Source organism: Talpa europaea (assembly GCF_964194135.1).
Source record: "Talpa europaea genome assembly, chromosome: 3".
NCBI classification, from domain to species: domain Eukaryota; kingdom Metazoa; phylum Chordata; class Mammalia; order Eulipotyphla; family Talpidae; genus Talpa; species Talpa europaea.
The window spans coordinates 130,277,580-130,291,513 of record NC_140069.1 but is presented as its reverse complement, the minus strand read 5'-3'; the positions used below and the strand labels follow the sequence as shown (position 1 = coordinate 130,291,513).

At 39.1% G+C, this 13,934-nt stretch overlaps 1 protein-coding gene across 1 annotated transcript; it reads right to left on the bottom strand.

Annotated features, from left to right (window-relative positions):
* Window positions 1-11,442: 11,442 nt before the first annotated feature.
* Window positions 11,443-13,134, bottom strand: LOC311168922 (hyaluronidase PH-20-like; the record flags this gene model as incomplete). Its single annotated transcript, XM_084230626.1, has 2 exons — window positions 11,443-11,738; window positions 12,202-13,134. 2 exons carry the CDS (start codon window positions 13,132-13,134, stop codon window positions 11,595-11,597), a joined length of 1,077 nt encoding a protein of 358 aa, XP_084086752.1. The 3' UTR covers window positions 11,443-11,594.
* Between the last annotated feature and the right edge of the window lie 800 nt (window positions 13,135-13,934).

Genomic DNA, 13,934 nt, shown 5'->3' with positions numbered 1-13,934 from the left:
TAAGGTCAAGAAATTTAGCCTAGTCTCTTGGATTCAGACTTCAGCCATATCTACTCCACTGGCAAAGGCCTGGAGGCTTTTAGTTCTGCGATGTAAATGAGGACTGTACTCCAATTGCAGTAAGGTTAGGTAGGTTCTCTGGCTCTAGGGATCTGTAGGTGACTGTTCAGATGTTTCTGACTATCTAGGGATTTAGAATAAAATTTTAGAATTCTAGAAAGTGCTTGGGTGAGGGAGAGAGAGAGAGATTGAGAGAGAGAGAGAGAATATGAGAGACACTAGAATCAAGGTCCCAAACTAACAGGAGGCTAAAATTAGGCCAGGATCCCTCAAGTCTCTATTAGAGTTGGATGGAGTTGGTGGTCGATGTCTCTGGAAGCAACTGAACCATGACTCCGGAAACAACCAGAAGGGACCAAGACGGTTCCACCCTCAAGCCCGTCCCTTCCATATACCTGCTAGTGACAAAATTGTGGAGTTTCCATTATTTTTGGTCATACATGTGCCTACATTGTTTGGCCCTCAGGTGCCTCCCTGTACTTCAGGAATGAGCCTTGCACCCCCAAACTTGCTCCAAGCCTATGCTTGAGCGGATGCCGGCCTCCGTGCTCTCAAGGTAACCGCCCGCACCTGCTGTAAGTAACCCTCTCGCGCTGAAAGCAGCTTTTTACCAAATGCTGCTAACTCTTAAAGATTTTGTATCAGTTAACACTTTCTGCACTACTGATTGTGTATTTCCCCAATACTCAAGTGATTTTATATTATATTTTGTTAAATCTTTGATTAGCTGTAAAAATAGTTCTCATTGTCATTTTAATCATAATTTCCTTTGAAATATCAAACCTTTTGTGTTTTTTTTGCTGTGATTTTACATTCATGTCCTTTTGCATGTTAGGTTTGTGTCGCTTTGAATTGGCTTCCTGAAATAGGCACAATAATTAGCACGTTGGGCCTCCCTGGTGGCGCAATGCGTTAAGCACCGCACTATGAAGCAGTCCGCAGCCTCTGCAGCTCGAGTTCGATCCCCGCCCGGCCAGGGAGCAACCCACATGGCGAGGCAGACCTCTCCTGTGTCGCCTGCTGCTCCCCTCAGCAGTGTATTTCTTCAGTCTGCCTGTTCTGTTTCCCGCTCTGTCTCTGGTGAATCCTCTCACCCCACTCCTGCAACTCTGGCCGTACCCCAGCTTTTATATGCATATATAAATAAATTTAAAAAAAGAATTACCACATTGTCATGCGTTCCAAATGTGTTTTGCAATTTATGTTTTGACTTTTCCATAGTATTGCTTCCATGCAAGTCAAACTTCTGTATTTATGCTTGATTCTACATATTTAGAGGAATAAATGGGACTTAGGTCAAGTTTTTCAACAGCAGTCCCTAAGATGAATTTTCGTGTGCAAGTGACTTATTAAGAAAGCTTTTTCAGAAAAAAAATCTTTTAAGAGAAAGAGGAAAGGAGCCTGCAATGTCACATAAATCCTGCAGAGGGAAGCATCAGTTGAACCCACATTGATAGACATGAGTTCTCCTGGCTTTGTTTTTGCAATTTAAACAGGCCATTTGTCCTGTAGACTTTTCTAGGATATTAATTGTGGTCATTACCTCCCTGGCATGCTGTTTCACACTTCCCTTTGTACCTTAAGAGTTTCCTTTGTGGGCCTCCCCGGTGGTGCAGCGCTTGAGCACTGGGTTGCAAAGCTCCCGCAGCCTCTGCAGTGCCAGTTCGATTCCCAGCCACCCGGCGAGGGTCCCACATGGCGCGCAGACCTTTCCTGCTGCGCCCGCTGCTCCCCTCAGCAGTGTACCTTGGTTCTTCATCTTGTTCTGCTCCCCGCACTGTCTCTAGTGAATTCTCTCACCCTCCTGCACTTCTGACTGTACCCAGTGCTTGTATAAATAAATAAATAAATCTTAAAAAAAAAAAAAAAGTTTCCTTTGTACGCTGTGAATTAGTGGAGACCTGATTGGACTTTGGTGTTGCATAATTGAATTTAGTAAAATGTAGTGATTAATTTTTATCTCTTCCTGTGTTTTTAGTAGTCATTGAGGGTCTAAATCCGTTAATTCATTAGAATTACAAAATGGTTATTCTATTAAAGCTTCTTCATTCATTGGTTTGACCAAAAACTTCCCTTCTTTCACTATTTAGTTACCAGGAGGTATAGTTCATTTGCAAAATATACCGTAAATGATTCATTCTTTCCTTTTTTTTATAGATTTATTTATTCATACAGGAACTGGGGTACAGGCCAGAAGTTCAGGAGGGTGAGAGGATTTACCAGAGCCAGAGCGGGGAACAGAACAGGCAGACTGACGAAATACACTGCTGAGCGGAGCAGCAGGCACCGCAAGAGAGGTCTGTCGTGCCATGTGGGCTTCTAGCCGGCCGGCTGGGATGGAACCCGTGTTGCAGAGGCTGCGGACAGTTTCACAGTGCGGCGCTCAAAAGCTGTGCCACCAGGGAGGCTCCATTCTTTCCTTTTATGTACTAGTTTTCAAAGTATGGACTTAGTTTCTTAACATTCTTCAAAGGTGGCCAACAAAGTTTTGCTTTAGTATAATTTGACATCATAGATTTAAATATGTTTGAAGCACTTTAGTCTGTTGCAGTTATTTAATGATTCTCAAATTTTTCAACCTTCGTCAAGGATAAAACTGTTGAGTTCTTTTGATATCAAGATTTATGGTATCATCAAGATTTATGAGTTCTGGGGCCTCCTGTGGTGGCGCAGCGGTTGAATGATGGGCTGCGAAGCTGCCCACAGCCTCTGCAGTGCCGGTTCGATCCCTGGCCACCAGGCGAGGGACCCACATGATGCGCAGACCTTTCCTGTCTCGCCCACTGCTCCCCTCAGCAGTGTGTTTCGTCAGTCTGCCTGTTCTGTTCCGAGATCAGGCTCTAGTGAATTTTCTCACCCTCCCGCGCTTCTGAATGTACCCAGTGCTTGTATAAATAAATTAATTTAAAAAAAAGTTATCAGTTCTTTTGATATCAAAATCTAGTAATCCTTGATAGCATCCTTACTTTATGATAACAATTATATCGCAGACTTATACATTGGAAAAAGACTGTAGACTCAGACACTTTCCTAAAAGACGCATGTTCCTTTTATGGGGAAGTGACATTTAGATATTGAGAGCATGAGAGTTATGGGTAGGTAGCTTATAGACTGTTTAAATTTAAGTTTTTCTTTCATGTGGTCAAAGAATAGCACAGACTGATATCAATATCAGTATATTCATGGGTTGGGGTTGTTATATTTCTCTATAAGCTAGTAAAGACGAATTTGGGGCCAATAGTCTTATATACTTCTGTCGAAATGAAAAGATATCAAGTTTAAGGTTCAAAAGAGAAGGTTTCAAGTCACAGGTACTTCTAAATAATATTAAGCAACCCATTTCACTACTCTTAGTCATACATAATTTTTTACTTCAAAAAGGAGAAAATATTACCTATCATGACTTTTAAAGGATCAATATTGACAGTACTTGATAACAATAGCTAACATTTGCCAGGACTTTTTTATCTGCCAGGTTTTATGCCAAGTATGTTTCCTACCTGATATCATTAAATGTGCACAAAAGGCTACTATCATTAATTCCCTTTTGTATAAGAGAACTCTGAAGAGTAGTGAGTCTGAGTAGCTTGCTGTTTCCTAAAAGGAAATTAGAAAGGTTCTCAGAAACTGTGGTTATGAAGCAGTTTAGCAGGTGGATTTCCCATCCAAAAGCAGTGAGCTAAGTTACATCTGCAGAAACCCTAGAGCTGAAAGATCTGGAAGTTGATTGGACTTTACCAGTATGAGTACTGAAAATTAATTACAAATGCAGTAAATTCATGGGCATCATCAAAAGCTAAGTACACATATTTGGTTTCCATCTTACAGCGAGTTATGGTGACATTTCAGCAACTTGAGTTCCAGATTAGACTTGTTGATAACTAACTTTTTGACTTTCTCCAGGGATATATTCTCTTCAGACCTCAGCTCTTCACATGGGCTAAAACCACGTGAAGTCAGGTGCTAGTGTACTAGGATAAGAATAGAACAATGCTTAAGAATGACTTTGCAATCATTCACTATAATGTGCAGAGCTGAAAAAAAAAAACTCATGGTAAATTTATAGCTACTATTGAGTCAGATTTATGAATCACTCATTCATTCACTCAAAGTATATATTGAACATCAACTGTGTGCCAGGCATTGTAGCAAGTAATGTTCTGCATAGAAAAAAAGTAGGATGCAATTATATAGATGTATTATTATTACACCCATGATATTAAAAAAATTCTTTAGAAGAAAACTAGAAAGAAATATGCCAAGTGTTACCAGTATATATTACAGTGATTACTGGTGTTTTCCTTTATTATTTTTCTTATTTCACAAATTTATTATGATGATTATACAGTGTTTGATATGAAAATAAACTTAATTTTTAGAAAGTTTCTCTATATAATATTGCTTCTCATTCATGGTACTAGAATGATTTTTGTTTGTATTATATATTTATAAATTAGACTTTAATGTCAATAACTTCTGACAAGTAGGAACTCAGAGTTGAACACAACACATTAGGGTTGAATATGTTTCATCGAACAAAGAGATAGAGAGGAAGGTTGTATAAACTTTCTTTCCTTCTGTAACAGCATCGTAGCTACCTTGAGTTTACTCAACTTCAGCCTCATTTCCTTAACTGAAAACTAGGTAATTAAATGAGAAGTTGTATGTAAAACATATAATTAAGTGTTGAATAACAAACGCAAACTCTTTTTATCTGTGAGGAGCTCTAAAATGGTGACTGGCAATTTCAGTCAAGCTAGTTCCTAGCATCACATGGAAACATCATTCACAGTATTTGCCAGGGACCTCCCTGTGGCTTAATGGGTTAAAACGCGGCCTATGAGGTTGTCCTCAGCCACTGAAGCATGAGTTCAATCCCCAGCAGGCCAGGGAGCTACCCTCATGGCGCAGAGACCTCTCCTGACTCACCTGCTGCTCCCATCAGCAGTGTATGTAAGTCATTCTGCCTGCCCTGTTCCCCACTCTGTCCCTGGTGAATCCTCTCACCTCATACCCCCCACTTCTGGCCAGTACCCCAGTTATTGTATGCATAAATAAATAAATCTTTAAACAAACAAACAAACAAAGTATTTGCCACTGGAGTCAGTGACTAATGAAGTTAGTGATTAATGTTTTCTACCGGATACAAAATATATGTGTATATTTTTGGTTGCTCAATTTTCCAAAATATTCATATACTGCTTATTACAATCAGTGTTTTTCATGCTTTTGCAAAATGATTAACCCTGAAATCTCTGTATTTCTGGGCTGCAATTAAGAGACATTTAGAGAAAGATAAACTCATCCATAATGATTCTTCCCAACAAAATATATAACTGTATATTCATGCAAGCTTTATCCCTTTATGTGTTGTTTAGGATTAACAAGTTGGTGTGGGGAACATAATATATTTCTTTTAAAACTATGTGCCTATGCTAAAGTATGTTTTGAATATGTGGAATATTAAAGTGCTAGAAATCAAATAAGCAATGTTGTATCAGCACAATATATTAAAATTTTATTGGGTCACATAGATAGCATAAAAGGCACTCTTGGAATTCATATTTGTATGCACAGCATGCTGAGTTTCTATCATAACATTCACCACACACTGTTGTAATTTTTCAATTTCGAGGTCTGTCTTCTTCAAATATACACCAAACTCAGCATAGCAAGAAACATTCTCCTTCCTCTCTAATCTGTGATGCTTCCATTGACCCTAGCAGAGAAAAAAACACTCAATAAATGCGCTCTGAGGATGTGGATGGAACTTACATGAAGTAAGGCATTATGGGTGCACAAGATTGTCAACTTGACTACCAAGGATGAAAAGACAATCAGAATACCGACTATATGAATTCTGAAGACATTAACACAAAAGCCAAGTTGACAGGATAATCACTTGTTAAAGGCTACTGTTTATACAACACAACTGGAAGCAATGATTAAACTGAAGTAGCTGAAATCATATTTCTATGCCAAGGACCAACTAGCAATAGACATTATAAAAGAAAAAGAGTTTTTCTCATTATTACTTTCTTAACATTTTTATTATGAACTACAGTGCATCCACAATGATACTCATTTGTAGTAAAGTGGTGTTATCCAAACCTTCACTTTTCTCAGGCAAAACCTAGGTAGACAGTTGTTTTAGGAATTACAATGAGTTTTTACAATCAGTATATATACATTCATGTATGCAAAATATTTGCTACAGAATCACGGCAACCAGAATATATAACTTGGACATCATCTTAAAGAAATTGTATGTTCTGTTAAAAATCTGGATTCAAGTCAAATGTAGTTTCAATCATGTTGTAGTATCAATGGTTTTAGTAATAACACTGTTCTATGATTTTGAAAATCAAAGGTGGTAGTCAACATTCCTTGTTTATCATTAATAATAATTTAAAGTTTCATTTGATCATAAGAAAATAATTTTTGCTCAAAATGTCAAGCTATTCATTATCATAGCCATGTGTTTTTATCAGCACTTCAAATACAAACTAAGGATTATCATGTGCATGAATAAAACACATTTTTTAAGTTACTAAGTATAAAAATGTAAAAGCTAGAAAAACATAAAGTATGTGGATAGGAAATTTAAGAAGCACTGAACTTGTACTGGTAAGGGTTGATTCATTAGGAGTGTTTAGATTACTTAAGCGACGCTCATGTTCTTCTTGGAGGATGTTGGAGACAGCTTCCACTAAGCATTTTGTTTGGAGGCTCTCATTGAGGACTTTCCCAGAAGCATGTGGGGACATTGTAGCATATGGTATAGTAGAAGCAGCACTGCTATAAGCACCTGAAGATCTGTCACTCACTTTAGAAGGACCACTGAGTGCTGGGTTTACAGTGGCATCTATACAAACATCATTACCAACACATACACGGGTAAGATTTGTAGTAGTTACATTCACTCTAGTCATACAATGGATATTGGCATAACAGCTGCAATGAAATTTTTCAGAAAATTGCTGCAGGTCCTCCAGTGTAGGAGTCCCGTTTACCACATATTTTCCACCTTCCACCATTTGAATAACAAAATTTGTGGGGTTCAGATGAAGATATTCACTTGAATTCCAGTTTTTCCGTACACACACTCCCTGATCTTGGCAAAGCACTTGGCTACACATTTTAGCTGCTAGGGTGACGTTGATTATGTAAGGATTCAGGGTATTCTTCGTATAATTGGCTAGGTTCGTGCAAGCATTCTGTAAAATTATAAGAAGGTCAGAATAAGAAGAGGCAAGTTAATTTGTATCTCAGTTAAATCCTAGCAATAAGCATTTTCTAAGGAAGCATGAAAATATAAATCCAGGGAGACATAGGACATATTTTATACTTTTCTGCACAAGCAAAGACTATTCCAAATACACGTAGTAACATTTGCAAGTTTCACATGCCATTTCATGCCACCGATTAATTCACTGAGAACAAACTAGCCTTTCTCTTCCACAATAATTCACAAGCTAATGGGGGTGAATGAGGCACAGAACATACAGCAGTTAGAGCATTATCTCTGGAGTTCACTACTCTGATGGGAGTCTCAGTTACACTAATATTAGCTGCATCAATTGAGGAAACTTCCAAACTTTCTTAGTCTTAGTTTCCTGTCCAAGTAATATTGGAGACATAAATTAATCAGGCTATCCATTTGCTTTCTCATCTGTTGGATGATTACAGCATGGACTACACATGGTTGTGGTATAAAGATACATGGTATTTCAAAGTACTTGGCATACCACCAGTGTATCATTACTCCTCAAGAAAATATAAATATAAGTATCTCATTTTCCACACACATTTAAATAACATTGGAAATATGGCTCTAATACAAGTTCAAAATAATGGAGGTTCCATTGAATGCACTTTGTAATAAATGTGATCTGTAGTTCATATTATGGGTGAATTAAGCAGTTCTTTTACAAATGCATTTATTTGTGGAATCTGAGTATTGAAAATGAGCCATCTTGAAACTAGTGTGTCCTAAAACTGGGACAATGTCCTTTTCTATACCCAGAAGATAGTCACTTTCTTTCATGATGACAGAGCTGAGGAGGTGGTTCTAGTCTTCAGCAGAGCAAAGAGCTATGCTAGGTCAACAGGCAAGTGGAGGAATCTTGGCAGCTTCCACTTGAATCTATTTCCTGCTACCTTCCCTTCCACAGAATAATGGCCTTCCAAGGCTGCCCAAACCCTATTCCCTGGAACCTGTGACACTGCTATCTTACATGGCAAAAGGACTTTACAGATATGATGAAGGGTGTGAACACTGAGATGGGGAGAGATGGAGATGAATTTTCAGGATTCTCTCAGTCTAGTTCTCATAAACACAGAACTGGTTCGAGTTGGGTTTGGTAAAATAAGATACAAAGAGGAGGACAAATCCAAGGTAAGAGAAAATCAACCCAGTGTTGCTGCTTTTTAAGATAGAGAAGCTCATGAGCTGGGACCAGTAGAAACTGGTTCCGTCTCATCACTGGAACTAATAAAACATAATGGAAGGAAATGGTTTGCTTTCATTGGCTAATAATTTTTAAGTCAGTTCAGTCATTGCAAGTAAACCTGCAATAAAAGGCTCTCAAGTTGCCATTGAATCAGAGGAATCATGACAAATAATCCATTGCTCTACTGTATGTGGGGGCTATTCCACAGTAGTGTCATGAGGTAGAAAATAGCCACATTGAAGTTAAAGGACTCTTCTGTGTGAATAACGGCGAAGATGATCTGAGAGTCAGAGCAGAAGATGTGAACATTAAAGAACAACAAAAAAAGAACAAAAAAAGTGTGACAATGGTACATCAATTCGACTTCCTCATTAGTGAATACCTGAGTCATTCCTCAATTGAGTAAGAGGAGACTCCTGAGTTCCTTTTACTAAAAAAGGATGCAATAAGGAAAATCTTTAAGTGGTCCCATCATGAAATTGTTCATCCTCCAAATAGAGTTTACATATTTTGGAAACAAATAATGAAAATCAGGACTATAAGTAGGAGAATTATAATTGTTAAATAATTTTTTAAATCTGAAAGCTTATGGTAAATTATTAGCTTGTTATATTAGAGACTGATTGATTGATTTTCTGTGAATGAAATTCTGCATTATTTCTTTATTTGGTGATCAAATCAGAGTGGATAGAACTAGACCTAATAGGCAGAAGACTTGAGACTATTTTAAAAATTTATCAAAGGTGACAAATGTATTTTATTCATGAAGTAAAATGATGTTTTTTTTCTGTCTTAAGTACAAATGATCAAAAGATCTCCTCTGCTCCTAGAATACAAAGTTTCTGTTCTCTGTTCCTAAGGTAAGCCCCTAAGAGTCCATCACAATTTTTCCAAGGCATGGGCATCACTAGCATCTCCACATTCACCATGAAGGACAAAATCAGCTCCGATTCCTCAGTGTTCGTGTGACAGCTTTACTCTTGCTTTGAGTCAAAACGTTTGAAGAGGTAGGGTATAAAGACCTGATACACAGAACTAAAATAGGATAAAAATAAAGGGAGAGAGACAAAGGTTAGATCATAACAGTGAAAGCTTTTTTTGAGCTCAAGAAAATGCATTTGGAGAAAATGAAAAAAAAAAAATGAGACCAAACGGAGAAAAAACAGGTTTATATTCCTAATGAACGGGTTTTCTAAAAATACACACTAGTAAATATAACCTGTGGAAAATAAGGAAGGGTTTCCTTCATCTCCATTAGGAAACCTTTAAATGACTTAGTCATTTTTTCAAAACTAACCTGATTGTTAACTAATTTCTACTCCAGCCCCAACCCCTGCCCTACTCCCCACTCCTTTGCTTCCCTGTGCATCCCCTGCTGTGCTGTGGCTCCTGAAGCTCATGGCATCTCAGAAGCTTCTAATTCAAGTCTGAAGTCTTGGAGGCATCTACCTTACTGCTTCTCTTATCCACTCTGCTCCTCAATATCTCAGTCAATCCACTGTTAGTTCGAATGTTGGATTACAGTCACTGCCAAACACTTGCTCACACCTATGTTCAAGCCTGCATTAGGTTCCTATCCCTGCTGCACCTTACCCGTCTCCCATTCTGCCTTCTATTCTCAAGTGAGCTAAGTACTTCTTCTGACTTGTTATCGGAGATTGCCACTCTTCTGCTCAAACATATTAGTAGCTTCCCATCTCAGAGTAAAAGCCCACACATGACTGCCTGCTATCTCAGAACCACATCTGTTATCCTTCTCTTCTTCACTCCTTGCACTCCAGACCCACCAGCCCTCTCATTCTTTCTGCACATTGCAGCCTTCAGGCCATTGCACTTACCTCCAGAAACTTGGTCCCTAATTCAACAGGTCTCTGCTGCACAACCTCACCAGAGCATCCTGTGACTGCCTCATCTAAAATATCACCATTCCTGCATGCTCCATCCTGCCCACCCTGCTTCCTGCCTCTTTGTTACCTTTATTCTCCTGACCTGCTCTATCTGTACTTGTGTTCCCACCTCTGAGAATGCAGGGAGAGGACCTGAGATCTGTTCATCATTACATTTCCATCCTCTAAAAATTACTTGAAATTTAAGCACAGCAGGCATTCAATACTCAAGGGTTGGGAAACGTTTTGGGTATAAGCCAGGCAGCAAATACTTTAAGGTTTTAATGATACCCTCTCTGCCTTTATGATATATTGGTGTCTCAGAAGTGCAGAGCTGCCCTGGGCTCCTCAACACATGAGCAGGACTTGAGCTAATGAAGCTTTACTGATGTACAGGAACCTATTAGCTACCATTTAAAACTGTATCAATGAGTCTTGACCTAGGAGCTGGACAGAGCAAGCAACTGGCCAGACTTGGTCCACAGTCATCAAATGCTGACCCTGCAACTGAGTGTCATTCAGTGAATAATTGCATAAGTAATTGCTAAATAAACAGCAGTTAAATGAAGGAAAGACCAAAGGAATGCAGGTTGACTAATTGCAACTCTTTTAAGAGAAGACACAGCCTCTTCTAAGAAGAGACACAAAGGTGTGGTAGGAAAAAAAAAAAAAAAAACATGAAATAAAACCACATTCTATTCCTGTTTTTCAACTTACATGCAGTCTAGTCAAGAGAATTTTTTTAAAAGATCTTAATTTATTTATACAAGAACTGGGGCACAGGCCAGAGGTGTGGAGAGTGGGAGGTTTCACCAGAGTCAGTGTGGGGAAGAGAACAGGCAGATCTGTTGAAATACACTGCTGAGGGGAGTGGCAGGAAAGCCAGGAGAGGTTTGTCCCGCCATGTGGGTTGCTCTGCCTCCATGGGGATCGAACCCGCGCTGCAGAGGCTGTGGAGAGCTTCACAGTGCTGCGCTAAACCACCTGAAACACCAGGGATGCCCATCAAACCACATTCTAGTCTTTGTTCGGCTACTTAACAAGCCATCTAGTCTAGGGATTCTTAATAATAGTCACGGAATTGTTTCCTCAGGGAAACAGCTATAGAGATTCTGCATCACAATAAAATCACTAATGAAAAGACATTTTGTGCCTCATATATTATTTTTTTATTTTTTATTATCAAACCAATCCCCTAAATCATTAAACATAGAAATGTTTTGATCCCTTGCCTACCAACACAACTTACCGTATCACGGGTTAAATTGTAGCTGCCCCATATTACCATTCCAGAGGCGCCTAGAGCAACGCTTTCCCCAATTGTATGCACAAGGTCATCCTGGTGGGTGCAATAGAGAAAGTTAACAGGTGGGAATAACTTGAAAGTGTTATACATATCAGACAGTAACACCAGAGCTAAGCTACAGGGTCCATAGTAATATTTTTTAATACTTCCCCAGGTTAATTGTCATGTTTTACATAACCACTGCCCTCCTCTAGCAAACATACAGAGTTCCTGTTATGATTTGAATGACTTCCATTGCCAAGAGAGCAGGCCCAGGAAAATAAAAAGGAAGGGACTGAGTTGAAACGTCGCCTGTACTACCTTATTCTCCATGATTGCAATGACGTTAGAGATGAAAGGTTCTAATTCTGCATTTGTGCCATGATGCGTCCTACCTGTGTGCATGATCCTAAAGGCTATGAAAAGCTAAATTTCCCTTCCTTCAAAAATGACATTAAATTCGATTGAACACTACAGAGGACGCTAATTCATAATCCTCATACTTTGATTTTCTTACCTCACTAAGGAAAGTCGTAAAGTTATCAGTAAAAACTAGACGGAAATATACAAAAACCGGAAGCGGGTCCGTATTGTTCCGCACTTTAGAAACTCGAAGGCCTTCCAGCACACGATTCCGGGCAAAGAGCGCAGTATTGGAACCATTTATTCCGGTATTCAAATAAACGGATGGGAATAGGGCAGTGCTTTCTTTCCATAACCAGTCGAGCAAATTATTTCTTTCTTTTTCTTTATCAGGGCAACTTCCATTGTAAGCTCGGTCTTTGGTATAATTATGATTGTAACAATCAGGAAAAAGATAATAACCCCATAAGTATTTCGGCCGTAGTAATTTTCCCAATTTTAAAGTCTCTAGCATGAAATCCCTTCCAGCTTTTTCAAACTCCGCTTTGGCAATTAGTACTGCATCTGTAGAACTGAGTGTCTTATTCCTTTGGTGAACTAAATCAATAGATTGGTTTCTGTAAATAACTTTAGCACCCCAATTTCTGTCCCAAAGAGGCCTCCATTCTTCCCAGTCAATTACAGCCAAGCCCACGTCATTCGGTCCAACGGAATCGCAAATGTTTTTCCTAGCTTGTTCCAAGTGATTTTGCAGATTTGCCAACTGAGGGATTCCTCCACTCACATTTTCACCTTTATGTACATAAGGATAGCAGCCCAGCTTTTCCTTATAAAATATTACAACACCTTGTCCTGGGCCGTATACCCCGGGGTTTCCTGATAAGGAGAAGAGGCTCAAATCTATCGATATATTGATCTTATCACATTTGTTAGTTGGGGCATTCCAAGCCCAGAGGAAAGAAGCGTTTGGAAAAATAGGAGAGGCTGTATAATTCTGCGTCAAACAGAAGACTGGACACAGAAGAATTGTTGCATGGAATCCAAGAAAGCTTCTGAAGAAGATATGCTTGAACATTAGCACTCCCATGGTAAAGAAAATAACTGTGAAAAATCACTTCTTTCTTCCTAGACACTTTGGTATAGATTATTTGCTGTAAAATAGAAGCACAGAGGAGGGATATTATAGTGTTATATTTAAGTATTATTCTTCATTCATGTTTCAGGGATGTGTTGTAAGTTCCTTATCTGTGATTGGGATATAAAGGAATATATTGTTAATTACATTTTTGTCTCAGAGATTCGAAGGTTATCAAGTACTCAAATTTAAGCGCAGAGAGTTTCATTCATTTGAGATAATGGAGGACTTCTCCTGCATTTGAAATCAACAAAATTTTTTGCACTTATGTAAGATACAAATTCTTTGATAGCAAGTTTGTCTCATCTTCTCAAAACATTCCTGAGCCTGCAGAGGAGGGATGAAGCCAATTATCCATTCTTCCCTTCCCATTTTCTAAGTCCTAAGGAAGTAAAATTTTAGAACCTAAATCACAAAAATCTTTAGCTCCTTTATGTTATAATTATTTTTTTAATAGAGGCATGTTTTATTTATTTATTTGGTTGGTTGGTTGGTTGGTTTATACAAGCACTGGGTACAGTCAGAAGCGCGGGAGGGTGAGAGAATTCACCAGAGCCAGAGCGGGGAGCAGAGCAGGCAGAAGGACCAGAGTACACTGCTGAGGGGAGCAGCGAGCAGCTGGAGAGGTCTGCGCACCATGTGGGACACTCCTCCAGTGGCTGGGGAGCAGCCGGGGTTCGAACCGGTGCCTCAGAGGCTGCGGGCAGCTTCACAACCCAGCGCTCAACCGCTGCGCCACTGGGGAGACCCTT